This window comes from Vigna unguiculata, chromosome 6 (assembly GCF_004118075.2).
Source record: "Vigna unguiculata cultivar IT97K-499-35 chromosome 6, ASM411807v1, whole genome shotgun sequence".
NCBI classification, from domain to species: Eukaryota; Viridiplantae; Streptophyta; class Magnoliopsida; order Fabales; family Fabaceae; genus Vigna; species Vigna unguiculata.
This window is the reverse complement of record NC_040284.1, coordinates 17256669-17279858: the sequence shown is the minus strand read 5'-3', so window position 1 is coordinate 17279858 and position 23190 is coordinate 17256669. Positions and strand designations below refer to the sequence as shown.

At 29.0% G+C, this 23190-nt stretch overlaps 2 protein-coding genes across 8 annotated transcripts; one reads left to right on the top strand and one right to left on the bottom strand.

Moving 5' to 3' along the window:
• Positions 1–4131: 4131 nt before the first annotated feature.
• On the top strand, positions 4132–10165 carry LOC114187553 (phosphatidylinositol N-acetylglucosaminyltransferase subunit P-like). 7 transcript variants are annotated; one of them, XR_003605276.1, is made up of 6 exons: positions 4132–4787; positions 4976–5047; positions 5480–5598; positions 5791–5983; positions 7596–9520; positions 9620–10165. XR_003605276.1 is itself a non-coding variant. In XM_028075829.1 (6 exons), the coding sequence occupies exons 2-5, from the start codon at positions 4709–4711 to the stop codon at positions 5946–5948; spliced, it is 414 nt and encodes a 137-aa protein (XP_027931630.1). In that variant the 5' UTR covers positions 4133–4341; positions 4589–4708; the 3' UTR covers positions 5949–5983; positions 7596–8994. The 7 variants fall into 7 exon arrangements, 5 of the variants coding, with proteins under 5 accessions (XP_027931631.1, XP_027931629.1, XP_027931628.1 ...); XM_028075829.1 differs by lacking the exon at positions 9620–10165 and having other exon boundaries at positions 4133–4341; positions 4589–4787; positions 5494–5598; positions 7596–8994; XM_028075826.1 differs by lacking the exon at positions 9620–10165 and having other exon boundaries at positions 4133–4425; positions 4589–4787; positions 5494–5598; positions 7596–8994.
• Positions 6929–10295, bottom strand: LOC114188479 (probable disease resistance protein At4g27220). Its single transcript, XM_028077051.1, has 2 exons — positions 8187–10295; positions 6929–7980 (listed from the first exon to the last, which is right to left on the bottom strand). Exons 1-2 carry the CDS (start codon positions 10293–10295, stop codon positions 7519–7521), a joined length of 2571 nt encoding a protein of 856 aa, XP_027932852.1. The 3' UTR covers positions 6929–7518.
• Positions 10296–23190: the final 12895 nt, after the last annotated feature.

The following is a 23190-nucleotide window of genomic DNA, read 5'->3' as shown; positions in this document are numbered from 1 at the left end:
TATTAGAAGACTAACTTCACATTTTTGAAAGAAAAAAAAAATAAAAATTAAAAGATTAATTTCAAAATATTTATATAAACTGATAAAAACATTGTATTTACTTTTTTTAAGATAATAAAAAATAATAAAATTATAATTATTGTTATCATTATAATTATAAAATAAATACAAATAATTTTTATAATTTTACTATAATTAATTTTCATTTATAATAGTTAAGTTTCAAATAAAAATAGTCAAATAAAAAATGATTAAATTAAATAAGTGATCACTTGAAAGATAATGTTAATAAAATAATTAGTTTTATTTTTAAAAATATTAAAAAGGTAAAATTGAAAATGTGAAAAAAAAAGAATAGAAATATATTAAATATAGATATATAAAAAATTTTAAAATATTAAATATATTAAAAATATTAATTTTTAAATAAATATTTAAAATTATATATTAATTAAATTACGTAGATATAAAAATTTTGGGGACTATGGCCCCTATGTCTCTTCATAGATCCGTTTCTAAACTAAATCAATGGCAAATGAATGATGTAACATACTCTCATTCGAGTTCTGATTTCTCGGCTTTTCATTTAATAATTTTTTTAGGAATATATTTTTAACAAATTATTTCAATGCACTCCTTTTCATAATTTTGTTTTATTTTCTTATTGTTAGAAAAAGATTGTGTTTCGTATAACTTCTTTTATGCTATACATGTAACACGAAATACTCTTGACACCTAAACACTTGTTTTATTTAAAAATCACATAAGACCTTATATGTCATTTATTGCACACTTTACTTTTAGAAATGCATATTAATGATATCAATTTTATATAATTTCTAAAATAAAAAGTATTATTAAATTTATAAAAATATGATCATAAATAATTATTTTTAAAATTTTATTGTGGATAGCTTTTTCTTTATGGTGAATAGTTAATTATGTTTTAGAAATAGCTCCAAAACCTAGAAGTTAAACAGAAAGATTTGTCTACACCAAAAATAACTAAAGGAAAAGTCTCTTTATGAAGGGTAGAAATAAGTTTCACTATATTCTTTCATGTCCTTCAATTAAAAATGTCATACACGTTTTTTGGTTAATTTAAATAAGAAATTTGTGCTTTATTCCTATTTTCCTATTCTAAATATTAATTAAATATATTTTTTATAAAAAAATTAAAACATGATATTATTAATGATTCAATGTACAAATGGTAAATTTTATTTTCAATAACAAATATTAAAAAATTTACATAAATATTTAAATAAAGTAAAAGATAATAATTGCATAAATATCAAAATAATTATAAAAAATCATTAAATAATCAAACACAATTAAAATTTTATAACAACTACATAGATATTATTGTGCAAATATTGAGAGGAATAATACATTTAAAATTCCAGTGAACTTGATGGATATCATGTGGAATAATTAAGAAAAAAACGAAAAGAATTTTTTGAATGAAATAAAACTAATAACTAAAAATAACAACGTGAATAAGTTTTTTATTACTTAATAAATAAAAGTATATATTAATAATTTAAATTAAAATTGGATATGAGATTAAACATGCATATACATATATGTTTCTGTCTTTGTATGAAATTTTAAAAAAAAATATTATTTGTAGTTGTACCAATTTTGTTAAGGCTTATTTAAAATGATTGAAAATTTTAATTATAGTTTACTTGTTATCATTGTTAGCATTGAAATTGAGCATTGTAATAAGATATGATGACACTATTCTGTCAGGTATGGATAATGTCTATTTACTACTCAATCTATAAAAGAAATTTAATATGTTATCTCATTGTCTACTTGTTGGATACCTATTTAAAAAATATCAATCGATTTTTTTAAAGTCCACATGTATTCATGGATATCTGTGAATATTTAAAAAAAATATATAATTTTTTGAAATAAAATATAAAGAAAATTACAAAAAAATATATAATATAATATAAATTGAATTAAATTAAATATAAATTGAATTTAACTAAATAAAATATAAATTAAATTTAACTTAATAAAATATAATTCTATTTTTATTTTTATTTTTTTGTAGATAACGAATATCTGCGAGTATAGATAATATGATAGCTGCATTCAATTTGTTTATAAATGGATATTAAAATACTCGTTGCGGGTAACAACACTTCACTTGTGATTTTATGTGCAAATACCCGCAAGTTCATGTATTTTTGTTACCTAATTATAAGGAAGATAAAGAAGTCATTTCATAATTATTTGTTATGGGGAAATATAAATATGTATGAAAGATGATAATTTTAAAATTGCAAAGCTTAGAAATATTAAATGTTGTAATTACCTTGGGATTATTATGACCACCATTTCCTTTGCTTTTGAACTGCAGAAGAAAGATAACTGGACACATGCAGAAGAAAATGAACATCTATTAATATCCACTTAAGAATGAAAGTTATATTCTTTTCTTTATCCCTTCAAAATGCTTTGAATGTTAGTGCTCCTCTCATCTAGGAAAGTAAAAAAGTAAGATTCTTGGAGTTCCCCTAAATTCTTTCCTAAAAATCTAGGTTTTAGTAATTTCTTACTTAAATCTAACGCCAGAATAAGAATGTCACAAACTATAACATGTAGACAAATCTAATGTGAGCATTCCACACAAGGAAAGTAAGGCATTTTTTCTTAATGAGACTCACTTTTTTGTTAAATAATTATCTAATGAAGTACAAAAACATAAGTGAAAACTATAGATGGCCTATAGCACTTATTTGTGAAAGACACTTAGCGATTTGTGAAAGACACCTAGTAATATACACATCTTATTGAGCATTGGTTAATCTTTGCCTTAGTAAAAAAAAGCAAAGAATAAATGAAAAGCTCATCTAATCTTTTTTTTCTCTCTCTCTCCCACCGCCTTAACAAGGCATCTCCTACCCTCTCTTCTCTTAAATTCACTTTCAATCTTAGTCTATTTTAGAATTTGAATGCACTCTATCATAGTAGATGAGTTGAGGAACATTTTGAACAAGTTGTGATAAGAGTTAATTTTGTAGCTTTTAGAAAGCAAGGTGTTTGTATCTATGTTGTTTAAGAAAGTCTCAAGAAAATTTCCATTGAACATTAAAATAACATGGTTATCATGTGAAAGTCCATTTCATAGAGACTCCAAAAGAAAGAAGAGATGATAGATTCTAATTAACAAGAGAAAACAACTAAACAAAAGAACACATAACAAAAATATAAGTTTAAAATGGAAGCAAAAGATGAGAAGAGAAGGGGATGTAAGAAATATGGAGGTGGCACGCCACTTGGGGATGGTCCATCCCAAGATGAGTTGTGGTTACCGCTAGTAAAACCAAGGTTCAAGATAAGACTAAAGAAAAACACACTTTAGAAAAGAGAGACTCACAAATACACACAGTGTTTTAAATTCAACATTTAGCAATCCTTTACAAATGAAGAGGAGAATTTCTTAAATAGGTGACATCCTAACAATAAAACAAAGATGAAGGATACATTAGCAAAATCACAAATATCTTCCATATTATTATACGCTAGGTTTTTTGAAGTAGAAAAATATAAAGGCTACATCAGACTTATATCTTACAACTAAGAACAAAAAGAATTGTAATTTGGGAGGTGTGAAAAATTTATTCTATACCAAAACTCGGTAATGCTAAAATAGAAATTGGTAAAAAAGAGGAACATTTGTGTTCTTGCTCACCATCCTTTCCTATTTCATATGCAAACTTATTTTCTACCCTTAATAACTTATTTTTCTCGGTTTGTATTGTATGATTAATATCCTTTTAACTCCCCATACTTTTTTAGTTTCAAACTTGAAATAAATCATGTCTTAAACTTTTAATATATTTTATTCTAATTTAAAAAAAATATATAATAATTTTAACCTAATTGGCACAATTCATTTTAAATGTGGGTCCATAAAATCTTTTAACACCTACAGAAAATATATTCAGTTTTTTTTAAGTTTAATACCAAAATATACTAAAATTATAGATGAATTTTAATTTTACTTTAAAGATTAAGAAGTAAAAATATTTTTAATCCCATTCTTTACAACTTAGTTATTGAATGACGTTTAAGATATAGATTAATCGCTTTGAGTGCGAGGATTATCTATAATTTTGAATGTACAAACAAATTGACCTTTCAAAAAGCACATTTACCAAATCCAAAACCTAAATCCCCAATCAGGTGAGCCCCATTGTCGTCGATGGTGAAGGAGGTGAATAGTGGTGCCATGTAACCAAAGCTTTGAAGAATTGCTCCATTGTGGCGCCTTGAAGCAGTTACCTCCTGTTCTCCTACTAGAAAAACGAAGTTAACTAGGTTTGAGGGTGTGGGAATGTAAACTTGAGTTTACGAGTTGATTAGTGATTTTGATAAACATGCTCTCACTTCCTTTTTTATTTGGTAATTCTGGTTTTCAATTCAATGATGAATGCACTCATTTGTATGTTTTTAAGTGTGTTAGTGAATGTAGTTATCGGTACCTGTTATGGTTGAATGTGATATTAAAAGAAACAGAGTATGCATTTTTCTAGAGCATTTGTTATCAGTTTAACTGTATTTGAAGGAACGCGACATGGAAAGTCCCCACTCTGTGAACAGTTCAAGAAGAACTCTCCGTCTGTCAAAGCAGCGAAGGGCAACTGTGTCCTTTTTTTGACCCTGATGACAAAACCTCTGGCTTTGGATGTCTGGCGATCATGGCCCTAAGCCATCTGAAGTTTATGGTTTTTTAGGTTCTATTATTACCACTGTTGTTGCCACAGGTCTTCTTCCCCCTTTTATTCTGCTCTTCAGAATTTTAACCCTTTTCTGTCTTTTTTCTATTATAAGTGCCTTTCCATGCGCAATATTATATTTGATGATTGTAACTTTTAGTTAGCCACCAAGTTTTTCGTGACGCTCATATGGGAATTTTGACATATTGTATTTTAATATTTTCCTTTGTGAATAGTTATTTTCTTCATATGGGCATGTGTTCCAGAATCATGGCAACAATCTGCTGGCATCTCGTACTATCCTAGAGGTTAGATATCTTTGAACCTATGGAAAGTATCAGATGTAATTGTTTGGGTGCACAAAACAAGAATTTTTTGTCGAGAATACCTGAAGTGAGAATTTATGGAGTGTTAATTTTAAGGTTTACAAATGTAAACTCAGTCATGGTGCATGAAGTGTATTGATTTTGTCAATTTAGGTGTTAAGTAGGGCTTTTGGGAAGGGATGGAGGTTTTTAAGCCAAACTTCTTCCTTTAGAGACTTTAATTGTGAATATATATAGAAAGAGGATTTCAAATCAACAGTTTATGTAAACAATGTTAGCATCAGTTTTTGCTTTCAAGATAATGGAATGGAGAACGCAGTTCGCATATGTAGGAAAACAAATTATTTTCAGATATTGGGCTTTTCAGACTGTTTGTGTGACAAAAGGTTAGCAAAACAACTTCTGACTTTTCAGATATTGGGCTCTAGCAGTACCAACATATGTGATGGTGGCCATTCTTCTGATGCTGGGATTCTACATTGGCCATAACTTCATATCAACCCCTTCCCCTGCTCATTTAAACGCAGTTTTTGGTGAGTTTGATGCCAAATTCTCCAGTTACACGTGTGCTTAATTTTGATTGCTACATGTTAGTAAACAACACAAGTTTGATGCCAAATTCATTTGGATTTTCCTTTTCTTGATGCTGTGCTATAAGTTATGATCCAAAATCGAAAGCATTGCTTTTAAGTTCTGTTAACTGATATGGACTTCTCTTTGTTCAGATGAAGTCAGCAGAAATCCTTCGAGTAGCGAGTGTTCTCTAGAAGATGAGAAACCCATAGATCCCATTTCAGATATTGGCCTTGACAGAATCAATGATATCATATTCATTAATCCAATGTTGTCACGGTGGGAATTGCTGCCAAACAAGTGCTGCTAATTTTGGTTGTTGTCGGGGAGGTTATAGCTACGCAGGTAAAATTTCAATCGAGAATATAATGACAAATTTTAATTGAGAATGAGGATTTATATAATTTACGCCCAACAAATTTATTACAGTTTTCTGCGATAACATTCTTTACTATATAATTATAAACAAGAAGACTCTCTTGATAGTTAAAGCAAGTAGTTTAGTGAAGTGGAAACAAGCCTAAAAAGCGAATCATGCATATAAGTATGGTATAATTTTTTTTTTTCATTAAAGTAGTGTTTTGTGAAGAACAGGAGTGGAGTTTCTTTTCTCTTGTTAAGCTATGTCTAAGATTTGTCCAAAATGGTTTGTCTAATTACAAAAATGAATATTTTATTATATATAAATGGACAATTCTCCCTATTATAACCTTTGTTTTTGACAATAAGAACATTTTCTTTTAGTAATTTTTGCTATGAGTGATTCCTTTTATTATGAATATAATTAGTAATTGGTATTTTTGATCATTTGGGGTCAGGGATGAAATTTGGTCTCGGTAAACCAATAATCTTCATTTCGATCAATATGAAATTGATCTTTTTGTAGATGTTGTATAGATTATGCACTTGGTCAACATCATCAATTGTAAAATACAGCGGTAACAAACCATAATAATGTGACAAAAGTTTGAAACTTTCCGCAATCACATCACTAATAATTTAATTTATGCATGACATTTCAATCAAGTCAGAGAGTGGATATCTCCAGAGCATTGAAATCCAAAATTTTCACAATTATACTTTTTGACATGACATATGACTCATTATTGTTTACTTTTTTCGAAAAAGACAATAATATCTCCAGGATAGTGAAGGTGGGTCGTATCATGCACTAATTGAATTAGTTTAACAGACAAAATTTTGTGGAAAAGGTAGGAGGCTATCAATTATATATGTTTTAATCAAGTTGATGTTCTATAAGTTTAGTGTCATAGAGATATTTCCAATTCATTTAGTGAAGAGGGTATGATGGTTATTATTTTGAAACCTTAGTGTGTAGTTTTCATATGATTATCTTTCTGTGATGTTTTATTTGTATATTGGTTAAAACAGTATTCTTTTTATATCTATAGTTCTTTTTAATAAAAAAACTAAATTTAAACATTTATTTTTCATATAAAACACAGGCTATTTCATGATGATTGTAAAAAAAGAAGAAAGAAATAGACTTCATGTAAAGATTTTTATATTTCCAAAATTATGAAATGACAACCCAAATCAATGTTCAGAAATATTACATATCTAAAAGTCAATTATATGTTTTTTTTTTTCACTTTTTTTTTAGTGTTTGTATAAATTTTAAGGTATTCCTTATACCGTAGTTTATGTAATGTCTTTTCCTTGTAAAAGAATGGGAGATATTTTTAATAACTAATAATTAATTTCAAATAAAAATAACCACAACATTTTTGTATATGGGAAATCACTTCAGCAACCTTTACACGGACAATGAAAATTCAAATTCATACATACACAACTTTAGTTTGAAGTTAAGAACGAATGAAATTTACAAGTTAAGGTTGATACTATTGTTCAAGCACCTACATATTCAAATATTCTTCCAAATATTTTTTCATTTTTCTTCCGTGTTCAATACGTGCGTTACCTGATAATCCAGGAAGGCCAGCATACCATTCTTCCTCGAATTTTTTCTTCAAGGCTTCAAATCCTGTGGTAACACACACATACTCCAATTTGGGAAGACCAGTTAAAGTTATTTCGATCATTGGAAAGCTCAATTGAAGCCCTGGTTTTGTGCTATCTTGCCTCATCACAGTGAAAATGCTTGTCATTGAACTACAATTTCTAACCTCTAACATCTTCAAATTATCAAGATTTTTGGAAAGATTAACTGGAAAAACAGTTCTCAATTTCTCACAACCTTTGATATTTACGTTTTTCAGTTTCCAAAATGAATTTTCAGCATCATACTCCTCATTCCATATTGTTGTCAATTCACTAACCTGGGAAATCACCATTGTCTCCAGATTAGGGCAAGAAACCTGCATAAATCATATGACATTAATCAATACTATTAGCAGTTTTTTATCACATGATTGTTACTGCTGTAATTATCTAAGGGTTTCTGTATTTGTTTGGTTTTTTATACTTACATCATTGCTATGCTTTGGTTAAGTATTTATAAAAAGGTTTAAGTACTATACTTAATCTTGCTATGTTTTGGTTGATAAACTACATGATTTAATACCTTGTCATGGAAAAGTGTAGCTGTATTATCAGTGGAAGAAGAGGATCCTTCACTTGAGCAGAAACTGATTAATGCTGGGAGTCCTTGTAAGGTTAGAGAGCATAATTCAGGAAATTCTATGGGATGATTCTCTGCACCTTCAAATAGCACAATTGTCTTTATGGATGTGCACTGTGAAACTTTCAAAGTAGCAATATGAGGAAGACCATTGATCATTGATTTTGAGAAGAGACAGCCCATTGCATTGCACTTCTCTACTTTGATGACTCTCAGTTTGAAGAAAGATTTCTCAGATAAAGGACCACCATGGCATATGTACTCCAAATTGCTTAGAATGGTGAGAGACAGTGACTCCAAGTTCGGAAAAGTATCAAGAGAATCATTACCTGACCCTGTGGATAAGCATTTGACTTCAGCATTGTGTTGAATGAAGAGAGACTGCACTTGTGGAAAGCCATCACACTCCATATCATTAACAACATTCTGGACACCATTCAGTGTATCCAAGTACAAAACCTGAACTTCTTTCAGCATCTTTTTTATTCCATTCTCTGATTGAAACCTCCTGTTCAGCTTCAGTTTCAATGTCTTCAATTCATGATCACCATAATGTGCTCGGTCCCACCCGTTACCAATGAAAATTGTATATGATCTTAGGTTTCCAAAGAACAAGTCCACAGGCCATGCCTGCGGATCAGGAACATACATGTCTTCTATGTATGCCAAGTGTTCCAAGTCTGTAAGCTCTTTCAAGCTTGCGTTCTTGTTTTCACTGCTAGACATTTCAATCTTCCAATTACAGAAGGAGTTTCTCAAATATAATTCTTCCAAGCTTGTCAATTTGGATAGGACATTGGGTGGAATCACTTGGAGATTTGTGTCTCTTAAATCCAAGAATAGCAACTTCTCAAGCTTTACAATTTGCGCAGGTAATTGTTGGATCCTACTTTCAAGGAGGCCTAGCATTCGTAGATTTGTGAGCTCACAAACTTCTGTAATGTCTTCCAATCCACATTGATACATGGATAATGCTTCAAGGTCCTTTAAAACAACAAAACTAAGTGGCAGATTTGGGCAATGAAAGGAAACAAAATCTAGCACTTTCAGAAGTTTAGTCTCCTCAAAAAAGGAATCTGGAACATCTATTGTGGAATTTTCCCTACTTATCAGAAGATGTTTCAAGTTTGGACACTGCAACCTTACGGGAAGCTTCAAATCACCAACAGGATGTAAGTTGCAGAAGTAAAGATCTTTTAGCAATTCTTCAGGTGGCCATTCTCTGGAAATCACTGAAGCTCTTCGATCATGTTGGGCCATTCGATAAGCAGTCTGATGTATGTAGTCATCTACTTTGACCCAGTCCTTTCCATTTTCAACCACAAGACCATAGGCCTTCAGATCACTAATCAATGACTCACGCTTTTTTCTTGCAGAATCTGCTGTTTCCAGATTTTTGAATACACCTGCCCACATGTCTATGTAGATGCTATAACTGTTAATAAACCTTCTTCCCCTAATAGTAAGAAGATACAACAATGATTTGAGTTCCTCATTTTCTTCCAAACAATAGGACAATAGTTTTGCTGGTGAAATATTTTCCTTCAACTGCATCAAGGCATCTGGGCCCTTATTTTGTAATGCCTTTGCTAGGGCATAAATTAAAGAAATGGAACCTTCACAACTTCTCACTATTTCTTCTACAATGGAACTTTCCTGATCTTCATCAACACTTCCAACCATCTTCTCAAACAACATCTGAGCCTCTTCTTTTTGTAATTCTTGTAATTGAAACACTTTAGTAAGCTTAGAGGCACCCTTCAAATATTGTATGAAGTTCAAATTTCCTGATGTCAACAGTACTTTGCACCCTTCATGTTCATTACCAGGAGGAACTCCAAATTCCTCTAAGTCAAATTCTTGTGGGTTCAATTCCCCCCACGTATCATCAACTATGATGAGAGTCCTTTGCTCCCTTTTTATTCTCTGACGCAGTTTGTTTCTTCTTTTCACAAGACTTTCTCCATTGGTAAACTGCACGCCCAATTCATCTGCAATAGCATTTTGAACTTGCTCCTGATTTGGCTTATCAGTTACAGGTATGAAAACCATTACATCAAACAAATTCTGGTCTTTTGCTTTCCCTCTAATGTGTTGGGCTACGGAGGTTGTGCCTAAACCACCCAGCCCCATACACCAACTGCTTGGATACTAGGGGTCTTTAGGGCTTCCATAATATCTTCTATCGTTTCATCTCTTGATTCTGGTCTTTCGTAATCTTTTGCTGTTTTCGCCGATACATGAGAATGTCCTTCTGCAATTAATGTTGAAATAACTGGTTGCATCTTTCTTGATTGTTTACCAACCTTGTACCGCAACAAAATATTTGTGCAAGTACTTTTGCCTTCATAGGAGTTCAATAATTTATCCCCTTGTCCAAGAATCTCTTCCACTCTTTTGAGCCAGTCACTTTGAGTCTGGAATTCTTCATCTTCCCAAATAAGATTTTCTCTCACTTTTTGCCTTTGATCTTCAAGAGTCTTGAGGCCAGTTTTGAGATTCTCCAAAATGCTTTTGTTGGAAATTAGGTTGCCAAGTTGTTGTGCAACCACTGCTGCTTTCATCTTTTGAAACAATGTTCCAATTGATCTTTCTTTCCTTTGTTCTTGTGTTGGTTGCTGCAAAAGGAGTTGATACAAGTTTAACCTAGAGGCAACAACTTTAATGAAGCAACACAAAATTTGAAGTAAATGGCTCACCCTCTTTTAAATAATGGCGAAAACAGAAAGGATGTGACTTTAAGAGCAATTTATCTTCAACTGTACTCCCTGTCATGAACAAAACAAATTGAACAGTGTTTGAAATACTAATGGAGTAGGATTATTTAATTTATTACTGGCATAAAAATAGTATAGCACACAAACTTCATAATTTTACGTTTAACTGGTATCGAAGGTACACGATGGTGTTTTTTTGTAAATAAAAAGTAATGTTATCGTTTTTCTTTTTCTATATAAAAGTTAGGCATGAGTATGCATTATGACAACTCATATTAAAAACATGACTTAATATTATGTTATTTATAATGAATTTTTATTTTTTAATTCTAAAGAGGCCAACTTATTTATAAAACGACTTTTTTTTTTAATTTCGAGAATATTTAAACTTTATTTTTTTTATATATCTTTTAAGCACTTTTTTTTATCTTCCTCAAAGAAACCACGTAAAATTTTTGTGAAACTGAAAAAGCCTCCCATAATAGTACATAATTACTTTGTAATCAAACATGTCTAAATCATGTTTAAATAAAAGCTAGTGGTGTTTGGTCATTTGGAGAACCAACTCTTATTAGGTAAAATTTAATTAATTGGAATGCAATGGTTTTGGTGATTGAACGTATAAATTCTTACTCAGTGAGTTTCTTTCTTTCTTTTAATATAATCTCTCACTATTTTAGTCATTGGGTGTTGGACGAGTAAATTATAGTCATACTAACTCCTTTGACTCGGTGAGCATAACCCTTACTGGACGAATTACAAAGCGTGCTTAATTCACTAGGTGATTCAAGTGTTGGTTAGGTGAGAGAGTATTTTCTAAACTTTTGAAAAAACTAATTTTTAAATGTTTCCACTTGCAAAAATTTGTGTTTTTTAAATGTGTTTTTATATTTTTATTAATATATTGCATTTGAATATTATTTTAATGTAATGAATAATTAATTAAAATCTATTGGCATTAAATCTAGTAGGATGTATATATGTGAAGGAAAACTTCTGATGGTTATGTTGTGATATGATATGTAATATTTTGTAAACAGTTATTTTTAGGGAGGTAATAATATGCATGTTTAGGTTATATATTGAATTTGAGATTCTGAAGGAGATTATTCTAACTCTGCTAATAATGAACTTGCATAGAAGAAAATAATAGAGGATGAGAGTTGAAGGAGATTCTTTTGACCTAGTTTATGATATGAAAACATCATAAATCATAGATATTTATCCTGTCACATAAATGAACTGAGTTCCTATTATGTGGTGACAACCACTACAAGAAAAACACTTATTACCGACGGTTCGAATTCGTCGATAACGGCCATAATCCATCGATAATAATACTTTACAAACGAACTTTCGATAAAAAAAATTCTGCAGGTAAACATATCGTGGGTAATACTTTATCGACGGGTTACAAAAGTCCATCAATAATTACCGATAGACACATCCGTCGTTCATGCCGTCGATTATTATCGAAGGATCTGTCCATCGAACGACCATATCTGTCAGAAAATTTATTCGTGCAGGCACTGTCATTATCGACAGATGCTTCCTTCGGTAATTACCGATGAACATATCCGTCAGTAATGCCAGTGCATGCACGAATGAATTTTTCGACGGATGTGACTGTCGATAATCCATCAGTAAGTGTAAAAATCACTCAAATGTAGGTTCAAACACTATATGGAAACAATAAATTAGCAACATAGCTACAACCGGCACCAAACAAGCAGACTAAAATAACCCAAAATCACATTAGATTTAAATATGTATGAATATGAAGTGTGAATAGAAATGCAGATTGAGTATTCAACTCACAATAGTTAAGTCCCAGCAGAACACATTCAGATGCAAGGAAAATTCAAAAACAAATTTCTAATGAATTGGCAAGCATAAGCATAGGCATAACTATTAATGAAATAGTGAGTTTTAGTGAAAGTAAGTTTGGTCAAAACTTTAGTTAACCCACCAGGGACTACTATGCAAAAAGAAAAAAAAATTAGAGTACATTTTGCACTCTGAAAATTAGTTTGGATGGAGAGTTGACCTATAGGTTGCTTAAGTGAAATACAACTTAGTGGGTTCCTTAGTCATGTTTCTTTAGCTAGATTTGTTAGCATGAATAACATTAACTTAAGTTTTATGGTTGTAATGCAGCCAAAAAATGCAAAGTCAGCAGTGAAATATTGATTGAAAGAAACCAATGCATGCAAATCAGCCAAAGACTCATAAAATTATGCAGAGTTAACGTTTTCAATTAGAGTTTACCAGAGAGGATAACTTCAAGCACATCAAAATGTTTAATTTTAATATTCCTTTATCTACTTGGTAGCTTGTGCTTAACTTTCACATAAAAAACCTAACAGAAAAATGAAGCTTAGTGAAGTCACATAAGATATAGTGGGGTTGTCTCAACTACAGATCACTTGAGTCACAATTCCCTTCAATCAATTCTAGTGGTAACAATTTTTCTATGACTCAAAAACAGGGATTAAGCTTGTGTAGCTATATGATTATGTGTGCCCATTAAATTCAAATCTTATACATAATATACTCACACTAAAAACTTCATAAAATTGATTTTTTTTATCATAAACTTGTGATTGAAGAAAACTGTCATATTTCTATCTTTTCTTTAAATTTGTGACCATGCTTTCTTAGTCATGTACATGTAAGCACAAATAGCTTAATAAATAAATAATTAACAAAATAAAAAACTTACTTGGCTAAAACTTTGCAAAAATTGATGTAGAGCAGGCTTTCACAATTACTTATGCATCTTTCTCTTAGATTACCTATTCACGAAAAGTTGAAGGTTTATAATCATACATGGCAGATTGACAGATTAAGAAACTCAACAAAGTCAACAAAAGCAGTGAAATAGTAATTCTAAAGAACTTGTAAAAGATTAACAAAAAAGCAAGTAAGAAATCAAAAGTAATCACACGTATTATATAGTCTAGTGTTGGCTTGGTGAATTGTTAAGTGCAAGAAAATATTTATAGTGTATATGTGTTAAGTGCAAGCAATAGTTATAGTTTTCTCAAAGGAGGTAGGCCATGGCTATATCATATTAGTGTATATATGTGTGCATAAGTAAAATTTCAAATTAGAAATGTGAACCATGTTCAACGTTGTGATAAATTTGTTGAAAGATTGGCAAACCACAACTTAAAGTTAGCTATACCATAGATCAAACTTGTCAATCAAACTATGAATGATATTTAGAACACAATTTTTAAGGAATCTATTGTGTATTTTAGTTACAGTGGTGGAATAAAAAATCAGCAGCACCAAAAGACCCTGCAACAAAACTTGTCACACACCAAACACTACAACATCATCATCAAAAACATACACCAAACACAGAGTGGAAACCCAACCAATTCACAACGAATTCACAATCATACCCATTTTTTATTTCCATGAGCTAAACCCATAAAACCCCATCCAATTAACAATGAATCAAGCTGCTTACCTCAACAACTGTTGAAACAGTACCACACCAAGGACTCACGACGGCCGAAGCACCAACAACTTCAAAATCTCCCTCGATAGCAAGCCACCCTCAACCAACAAAGACTCCACTAATGAAAGCACAAGACAAATTGCAAAAATGATTACACAATTGGAAAAAACGAATTGCGACAAAGGAAAAGAGAAAAGAAGAAAAAACCCTTACCAAGATTCCCTTCAAGGCCGAAACAAGAGACGCTTGATGGTAGCAACCGGAGACACTACGGTGGGTGCCGGAAAAACACGTGGACAACGGCAACGCCCTATACAGGAGGAGATTTTCAGAGTTGTAGTGTGGTTCTGTTTTTGGTGAGAATGAAAAGAAAAGGGGGAAACCGAAAACGAAATTGGATATTATCGAGCCATTACCGACAAATCATATCCTTCGGTAAATGAGAAGGTAACTTACCGACGAAATTACCGACGACCATCACAGTTTCTACTTCAGTTGATGACCTTACCGACGGATATGTACGTTGGTAATTTCAACTAAGGTAATCCATTGGTAAGTCCGTCGAAAATTCAACTATTTTTTGTTTATTGTTACCGACGCTCCCTATCGTCGGTTTATTTGTCGATAAACCATGTTTTTCGATGAAAAATTATTCGTCAATTTTTATCCGTCGATAAACAGTGTTTTTCTTCTATGAACTTAGTGAATATAATATGACAAATTTTAATTTCTGCTTCTAACTCAATATACAAGTCTTTGGAAAGTAGAATCAAGTGTATGATGGTAATAACGCATAACATGAGATGTTGACTTTTGACCGAGAGAGGAACATTTGATTTATAATAGATGTTTAATAAATGCATTGATATTATATTTATTATAATATACGGGTGAAATGTGATTCTAAAAAATTGACTAAAATTTGAATTGTTTATCTTGTTTGACATATTTTTGTTTCAATGTCAATTGAGAAAATTTGGTACATAATTTTTTTAAAATAATTAGATTAAAAATATTATATTCATTATTATTTTTTAATTTTGAAAACCAAAATCTATCAAAATTTTGGACATGATCGCCCGAGAACTAAAGATGTATTTAAGATATAAGAACAAAATATAATTAAAAAGATTATAACTTTTTTTGGGGTTGAAGTGAAAAGAAAAAGTAGTATACAGAATCAGTGATGAAAAATAAACAGATAAGTTTTTCGTTTAAATTATAAAAAATTGTGATGTTATCTTGCGAAGTATTTGAGTATTGGGTAAAGTTCCAACACAAATTTGATTAAATAGTACTCCTCAATGAATATTGAAATTGCATTTTCAAAACTATTAAAAATATGACTACATATAACTCAGGAATTGGGAAAGTTGAAATTAGAGAAATCAATTAGAAGGAAAGTCTTAACCATTAAAATTTAAAATAAGAACCAAGGCAAAATTTATTAATTTAATTATAGAGAAAAGAGAATAAGTACCTGAGGTGAATGACTTTTTCAAAGTGCCTGAAATAATATGGATATCATGTTGAAATGAATTCATTTGTGATAGAACACGTCAATGATTTAAAAGGAGATTAAAATAACAAAATTTAGAATATATATATATATATAAAGGTACCTGAATGAGAAGAGAAGAAGAAAAACAAACTTGGGGGCTGAAAGACAAAAGAAAAACAACACCTATATATGGGAAAACAGATAATCTTCTTATAAGCTTGGATAAAACTACGAAATTTCCAATATTAATGAAGAGAACTATCACTAACAATATTTAATTAAATGAAAATATTAAGAACATCTTTTCAATTTTATTTTGTGTTGAATTCCAAAATCTCTTGAAATTTAATGGAGTGACATATTGTGGATATTGCAGCAATGTTTTTTTAAATGTTTCAAATAATAAATAGATCATGAGAAAGATACACACAAAAGCTACCTGTAAAAGTTTCTATCATGAATTCATTTGCATAGATTTCTTCTGAAATTTCCTGCAAAATATAAATTTGTAGGAAAATAATAAAATAGATAAATTTACAGAAAATATGAGTGAAGGTACTACCTGGTTTATTGGTACAAAAATTGTGGTGGTCGTATCTCTTTATCAAGTGTAATGTCTCTGATGTAAACAAAAATTCTTACTTGAAAGAACTATATTTATCACTTTTTTCCCCTTTCTCTCAATCTCCTTTCTCCCTTTCTACACCCTACATAACAGGTTATTCGTTGCTTATTCTTTCACTTCTTCTATATTCGTTCAATAACCATGAAGTTCTACTCATTCTTTGCTTAAAACTAATGTCAGAACAAGAATATTACAATTTCTTTTTAAAGTTTATGGAATATGAATAAAAAAGGAATTTCTATACTTTCACAATTGTTTTGTGTAAGATGTTTCTTATGTGTTTTGTATGTGATGAAAAACATTTAACATGGTCACTACAACAAAAAATGTTTTAGCAAGGGTTTTATTTGGCGTTTTTAGAGGTTTTAATTCTCGCTAAAATCAGCGTAGTTAATAAATTATCGACGTTTTAGAGTAATCCCTTCCTAGAGGTTTCAATGGGTTTCAAACACCCGCTACTTCCTAGAGGTTTCAAACTCCTACTATGCGAGTCATCATTTTAGTGCTTTTCCTTGGAGTTTCAAACCTCCGTTAATTTCATTTGTATTTTTCTATTGCACGTAAATTGATTTCTTTTAATCCACATAAATACGTGAGATTTTTTTTATCAGCAAAAAATAATGTATTGAATATGGACAATTGGGTTGTCCCAACACATAGACAAAGTAATATATACACAAAGAAAAATAAAATGCAACAATATAACTCCCCCTCTCTAAATGATGCTGCAAAAAATATTGTCATGACAACAACCCCATTGAAGACTAAACTTTACATTGTAGTTTGTTTTCTATAACAATCCCAAAAACTTGTGTTCAAAAAATGCTTCTGCATATATACTTGAATCAAGCATAGTCTCAATTCTTTTTATTGTAGACTTTGTGATCTTCGGTGGAACATCCAAAAAATTCTATAACCATGCAAAAAAAAAAATACAATCAAGAATCCCACAACAAAAAGCCACAACATTATACAAAACAAAACACATAAAGACACGTAATGGTGACACTCACTCATTGCGTTTTTCAAAGCATACATACAAGAGCAATGGAGTGTTAGATGTTAAGATTAGAGTCGTATTGATTTTAGACACATGGTTGGACATAAGAACCAATCTGAATACGAAAAAGATGCTTTTGAGTACTTATTTGTGATCCAGACCCATGTTTTAATTTGTGCCAAAGAAAACATTTTCTCAACATCTACTTTTACATTCCTAAATATGTTATTGTTCCTCAACATAAATACACGAGATAATGAAAAAGACAAGACAAATATTCTAAAATGATACATTATCCCGAATATAACATTCATTAAAAAAAAAAGAAAGTACATTATTTACAACTTAAGGTAAAATAATGTAAAACAACACAATTTCAAATACTAATTTCTAGCATATATAAGTTTCTTCTTGGTTCTTTCATTAGTCCTTCTTGGTACACACCACCAAAGGGGGCTAATACCAACATCAAAATTTACAGTAGCAATAAAAAAAAACAATTATTACAATGGTATTCCTCACTTTAGTATTTCCTCTCTGTTACTCTAATATCCAATCAGGGAAAAACAAAAATAAAAATTAATTGGAATAAAAACTTGTGAATATTTTTGTGACTTGCTTGGTATGTGTATGTCTTGTACACACATATACATTTATATAGTCAACCATGGGAGAATGACATGGTGTCAACTACCCTTCCATTGTAGTAATCCTCACTAGCAAATTTTATATACACAATAATTCTACGCATTACCTACGATAGTTTTAGGTTAGATCAAGTAGCAAACCTGCAAAGCAATTGCAAACACGTGAAATAACTATGAAGCAAACAAATTACCGAACCCTCAACGACCAAACCAAAGCCATTAAACTTGCAACTGCACAACGCAGAACAAATTTGATGAAAGGGGGAAAGTGAGAAATTACCATGAAAGGCTGAAAGTGAGAAATTAACATAAAAGTGAAAAAAAATCGAAAGCCATTACCAATTCGAAGTAGCGATTAATCGATTCGAGAAGAGAAATGCAAAGAAATTGGAAGCTAAGATTGAGAGAGGACCATGTTTGCTGATTGAGAGAGGGCAAACAGAAATTTTTTACTTGAGCTCAAGAGATGAAGAGAAGAAAATGTATTCTGTTAGGTCACGCGAGCAAGAGACTGTTAGGTCACACAAACGAGAGGATAGATTATACTGTATCTTTAAAAAGTGAGGAAAGAGGGATTGCAAAAAAAAGAGAGGAAAATGAAATTTATTATGGTTCATTTAAAAAATCTCTAGCACTTACTAGGAGTTTAAAAAACTTCTACTATTTGTAAAAATTACTTGAGGTTATACTAACCTCTTTTAATAAACTCCCACGAAAATTCAAGATTATTGTAGTGAGTGTAACTAATTAGTAGAAGATATTAAAAAATTAACTTGGATCAGATATCGAAAAATTCATATTTTATCAATAAATATATATATATATATACATATATATATATATATATATATATATATATATATATATATACATATATATATATATACATATATATATATATATATATATATATATATATAATCTTGGCTATATTATATATCACCACTTATTATATTTATCATAACAAATATGATAAACGATAGTTATTATATTATGTGGACGAGAGTGACAACGTTCACAACTATATAAAAGAAGATAGAAGACCCTAAAATCATTCACAAACAACATAAGAGAGAGCTACAAGTACTAGACTAGTAGAAACTCCAAAAAATTGGTTCAAAAATCACATGAAGTACCACAACCATAAATAAACATATTCATATCATTTGAAACGTGGAAGAAAAAATATCAACCTTCCGTTATTAGTGTCGTTCGATTGCTTACTTACTTCTGCTTTTTGAATTCGTATTCTCATTACAAAATAATCTTTATAAAATATTTGATCATGAATTAAATCAACACTCAATAATAACAACTATGTTAGAACCAAATTTAAATTGAAGTCTTTGATAAAAAAAACTATCATTTATATATAACTATGTAAATTTAGTTTTAATTCAAGTACATTTAGTTTTAGTTTTGAAGCAATATGAAACATCTTCATAATATCATCTTGATGTTTTCTTTATCTATATATTTATTTTAGGTTAAAATACTCAGTTGGTTCTTGATCTCCGTTTTTGTATCAAAATTTCAATTTGGTCCTCATATTTTTATTAGTCTCAATTTGGTCCACATTTTTGTAAATCAGTAACAATTAGGTCATTTCTGTTAGTATGAAACTAAAATCATTAAGTAAGTGTCACGTGTCAGTTCCTCGTTTTTTTGATCTTTTTTTTAATTTTTGAATTTTTTGAATTTTGAATTTTTTTAAATATTTATGCCACGTGTGACGTTTGTAATGTATCACGTGTCAATCTAATATGGTGACACATGTCAAATTATTGTATGAATTTCAATTTAATCCTTAGATTTGTTGATTTGATTTGATTTCAGTTCAAAATTTTTTTTAAAAATTTCAATTTCATCCAAATTTAGACAAAATTTAACTTTTATATAATGTTATGAATATTTTTATTAAAATTGATATTTTTATTAAATATTAAGTTTATTTAATATTAAATTTTTAAATATATTTATTTTAATTTGTTATAAAATTCGTTTTAAAAATTTACATTTGAATTTATAAAATTGTTATTTTTAAGCCAACTCTAAGAAATTGTTGATATATAATGTTATACAAATATTTCAAATATAAATTCATCCATCTATATATTTATAATTTTAAAATAAAATTTAAATAAAGTTTAATGTAAAATATAAATTTAAATAAACTTAATATTATTAAAAATATGTAATAGAAATATCACTTGTAACAAAAGTATCATCATAACATTTATATAAAAATTAAATTTGGTTTAAATTTGGTGCACATGAAATTGTAAATTTTAAAAACAATTTGGGACTGAAATTAAATCAAATTAACAAATATAAGAACCAAATTAAAATTTACAGAATAATTTAACATGTGTCATCATATTAGATTAGCATGTGGCACACTACAAACGTGACACGTGGCATAAATATTTTTTTAAAAAAATTTCAAAAAATTTCAAAAAAAATTCAAAAAAACGAGAAACTGACACGTGACACCTACTTAACGGTGTTAGTTTATATTAATGGAAATGACCTAATTGTTACTTATTTACAAAAATGTAGATCTAATTGACACTAATAAAAAATATGAGGATCAATTAAATATTTTAACCTTTATTTTATATTAGGTTTGTCAAGTTGACTCATGCAACTTGATTTTTTTTCAAATATTCATTTCTCTCTTACTTTTAGAGGTCTATTATTCCAATAAATATTAAGACATTGTCTTTCCAAGACTTTGAGTTATCTAAAATAAGATTATTAAAGTTTGAGTTATCTAAAATAAGATTAAAATTGATATTGATAGTATAGTATCGGTACTAGGATGACAAATAAACTGAACTTACGAGTATTATTTGAACTTCTCAATGTTTTGACAGGAAGTTTTATTGATTGAGTATGAATATGAATATTATTTGATTTTTTACATTTTGATATGTAGACGTGGATGGGCATATATATATATATATATATAATAATTAGTTTTGTAATACTTTTTTTTTATTTTTTTTCCTTCACACTTTTTTTTGTCATCTCTCATCTCTCAATTTTTTTATTCACAAGATTCACTTACATTTCTAACATATTTGTTCTCATAATACAACATTGATTAAACATTTATTTCTTTTTCTAACAATCATGTTAAAATGGTGTATTTTTAATTTTATTGAATCAAATACGAACTAAATTACACATTTTATTATTTATACTAATTTTTAATATATATATATATATATATTATTGTTTATTTTGTTGTTTGATTATCATTTTGTGTTTAATTACATAAAATTTTAATTGATTGGGTAACATAAAATAATATGTCATTTGATTTCTTTAATCCTTAATTTTTATCTTATTTGAATAATCTTTGTTTTTTTAAAATAATTTTATTATCTCTTATTGATTTGACCGGTTTGATATCTAATAAATTTTCGTATATCTTTCTCTCGTCATACTCGTCAGTTTTTTTTTCTTTCTGTCATTTCAGTCTCATAATCCTTTTACCTTATAAAATAAATTAATCCAAATCAATCGTGTTAGGAGAAAAAAATAGAGTAGGTGGCATAATAATAATAATATGGAAAGAATAATATTTTGATAATTAAATTTTAATAATTTTTTATTATATATTTTTAAATAGTTTTAAAATATAAAAAAATATAAAAAATAAAAAAAAAAACTTAAAAAATATTATCTTAAGTTATAAAAAAATTATCAAAATTTAATTATTAAAATATTATTTTCCATTTGGAAGTGATAATCCCGGTATACTCTGTATACTCAGGGATAATTGTTACATATCAAATCAAATATCTCTTATATATTCATTAGAATTTGACATTCATTAATACTTAAATATACGTTTATTAATCTTTGTCTTTTATCACCATGTACACTATTAGAAGTCTTAGCTATAATGGCGGAAGAAGGTTATGACATAGGGAAGTCATGGCTTCCAACCATTTTTTTTTTCTTTTTTTTATTTAAAAAGTAATATTTATATATTATTATTTTATTTATATTAATTGATTTTTATTTTATTTTATTTTTACATATTTTTAAAAAATATATTTATATATTATTATTTTATTTATATATTATTATTTTATTTATATTAATTTAATTTAGATTTTTTTTAATTTAAAAATCACGTTTTTTTTCTATTATAATTTCTTATACTTTTTTATTTGGTTTTTCTCTTTCGTGCTTCCATTTCTTTCTTTTGTTTTATTTTTATCTTAATTTTCATCATCATTTCCTTATTATTTTTAAAATTAAATTGTACTACGACAAAATTGAAGAGTTAATGAACATTTTGGATTGAGCAATTTCTTCTTGTGAGTAAGTTCATTTTTTCCCTTCCTTTTTTAAGCAATTTGTTTTCCTTTTGTATGTGGCTTTTCTATGCTCTAGGCATATCTCTATCTGTTAGAGATCATAAAATCATGTTTTAATTATTGATCAAACTCTTCTTTGTGTAGATAGAGCTATTTTAGGCTTTGAAGTTGTGTAAGGAAAGAGCAAGATTAGGAATCTACTCTCTAAGGTAAGGGAAGCTAATCATTTAGAAGTTATTAATTTTCTTAAAATATTGAGTCTTGCTTTTAAGATTTAATTTGAGGTATTCATAATTTTATTTTTTTTGTAAAAGAAATGACAAATTTATATTAGAAAAAATATGATAAAGAGTAAAAGAATTGATTCTTTTTTCAAGAGGAAGACTTGTGATGAAGATGAAAAATGCATCTACATCGTCTAAAATTGAGAAACTTCATGATAATCCAAATATTGAAGAAAACGAAAAACAACTCTCTAAGGTTCCTAAAGTTACATATAATGAATTTGAAAATACTTTAGAACATGATCCGGGGAAGCGTCTTCAAATCTGACAATACCCACCAAACAAATTGATGAGGTACGAATGACTTATCTAAAATGGGGTCCATATCAAATGCATCTAGAAAATTATCCGTTGTCTGGAAAGATGATCA

Coding starts and splice junctions, on each gene's coding strand:
- LOC114187553 (XM_028075828.1), top strand. CDS start 4,709: ATGTCTGGCGATCATGGCCCTAAGCCATCTGAAGTTTATGGTTTTTTA. Junction 4,788..4,975: donor TACCACTGTTGTTGCCACAG/GTCTTCTTCCCC, acceptor CTTTGTGAATAG/TTATTTTCTTCATATGGGCA. Junction 5,048..5,493: donor CATCTCGTACTATCCTAGAG/GTTAGATATCTT, acceptor ATTGGGCTCTAG/CAGTACCAACATATGTGATG.
- LOC114188479 (XM_028077051.1), bottom strand. CDS start 10,295: ATGGTTTTCATACCTGTAACTGATAAGCCAAATCAGGAGCAAGTTCAA. Junction 7,981..8,186: donor CTACACTTTTCCATGACAAG/GTATTAAATCAT, acceptor TGATTTATGCAG/GTTTCTTGCCCTAATCTGGA.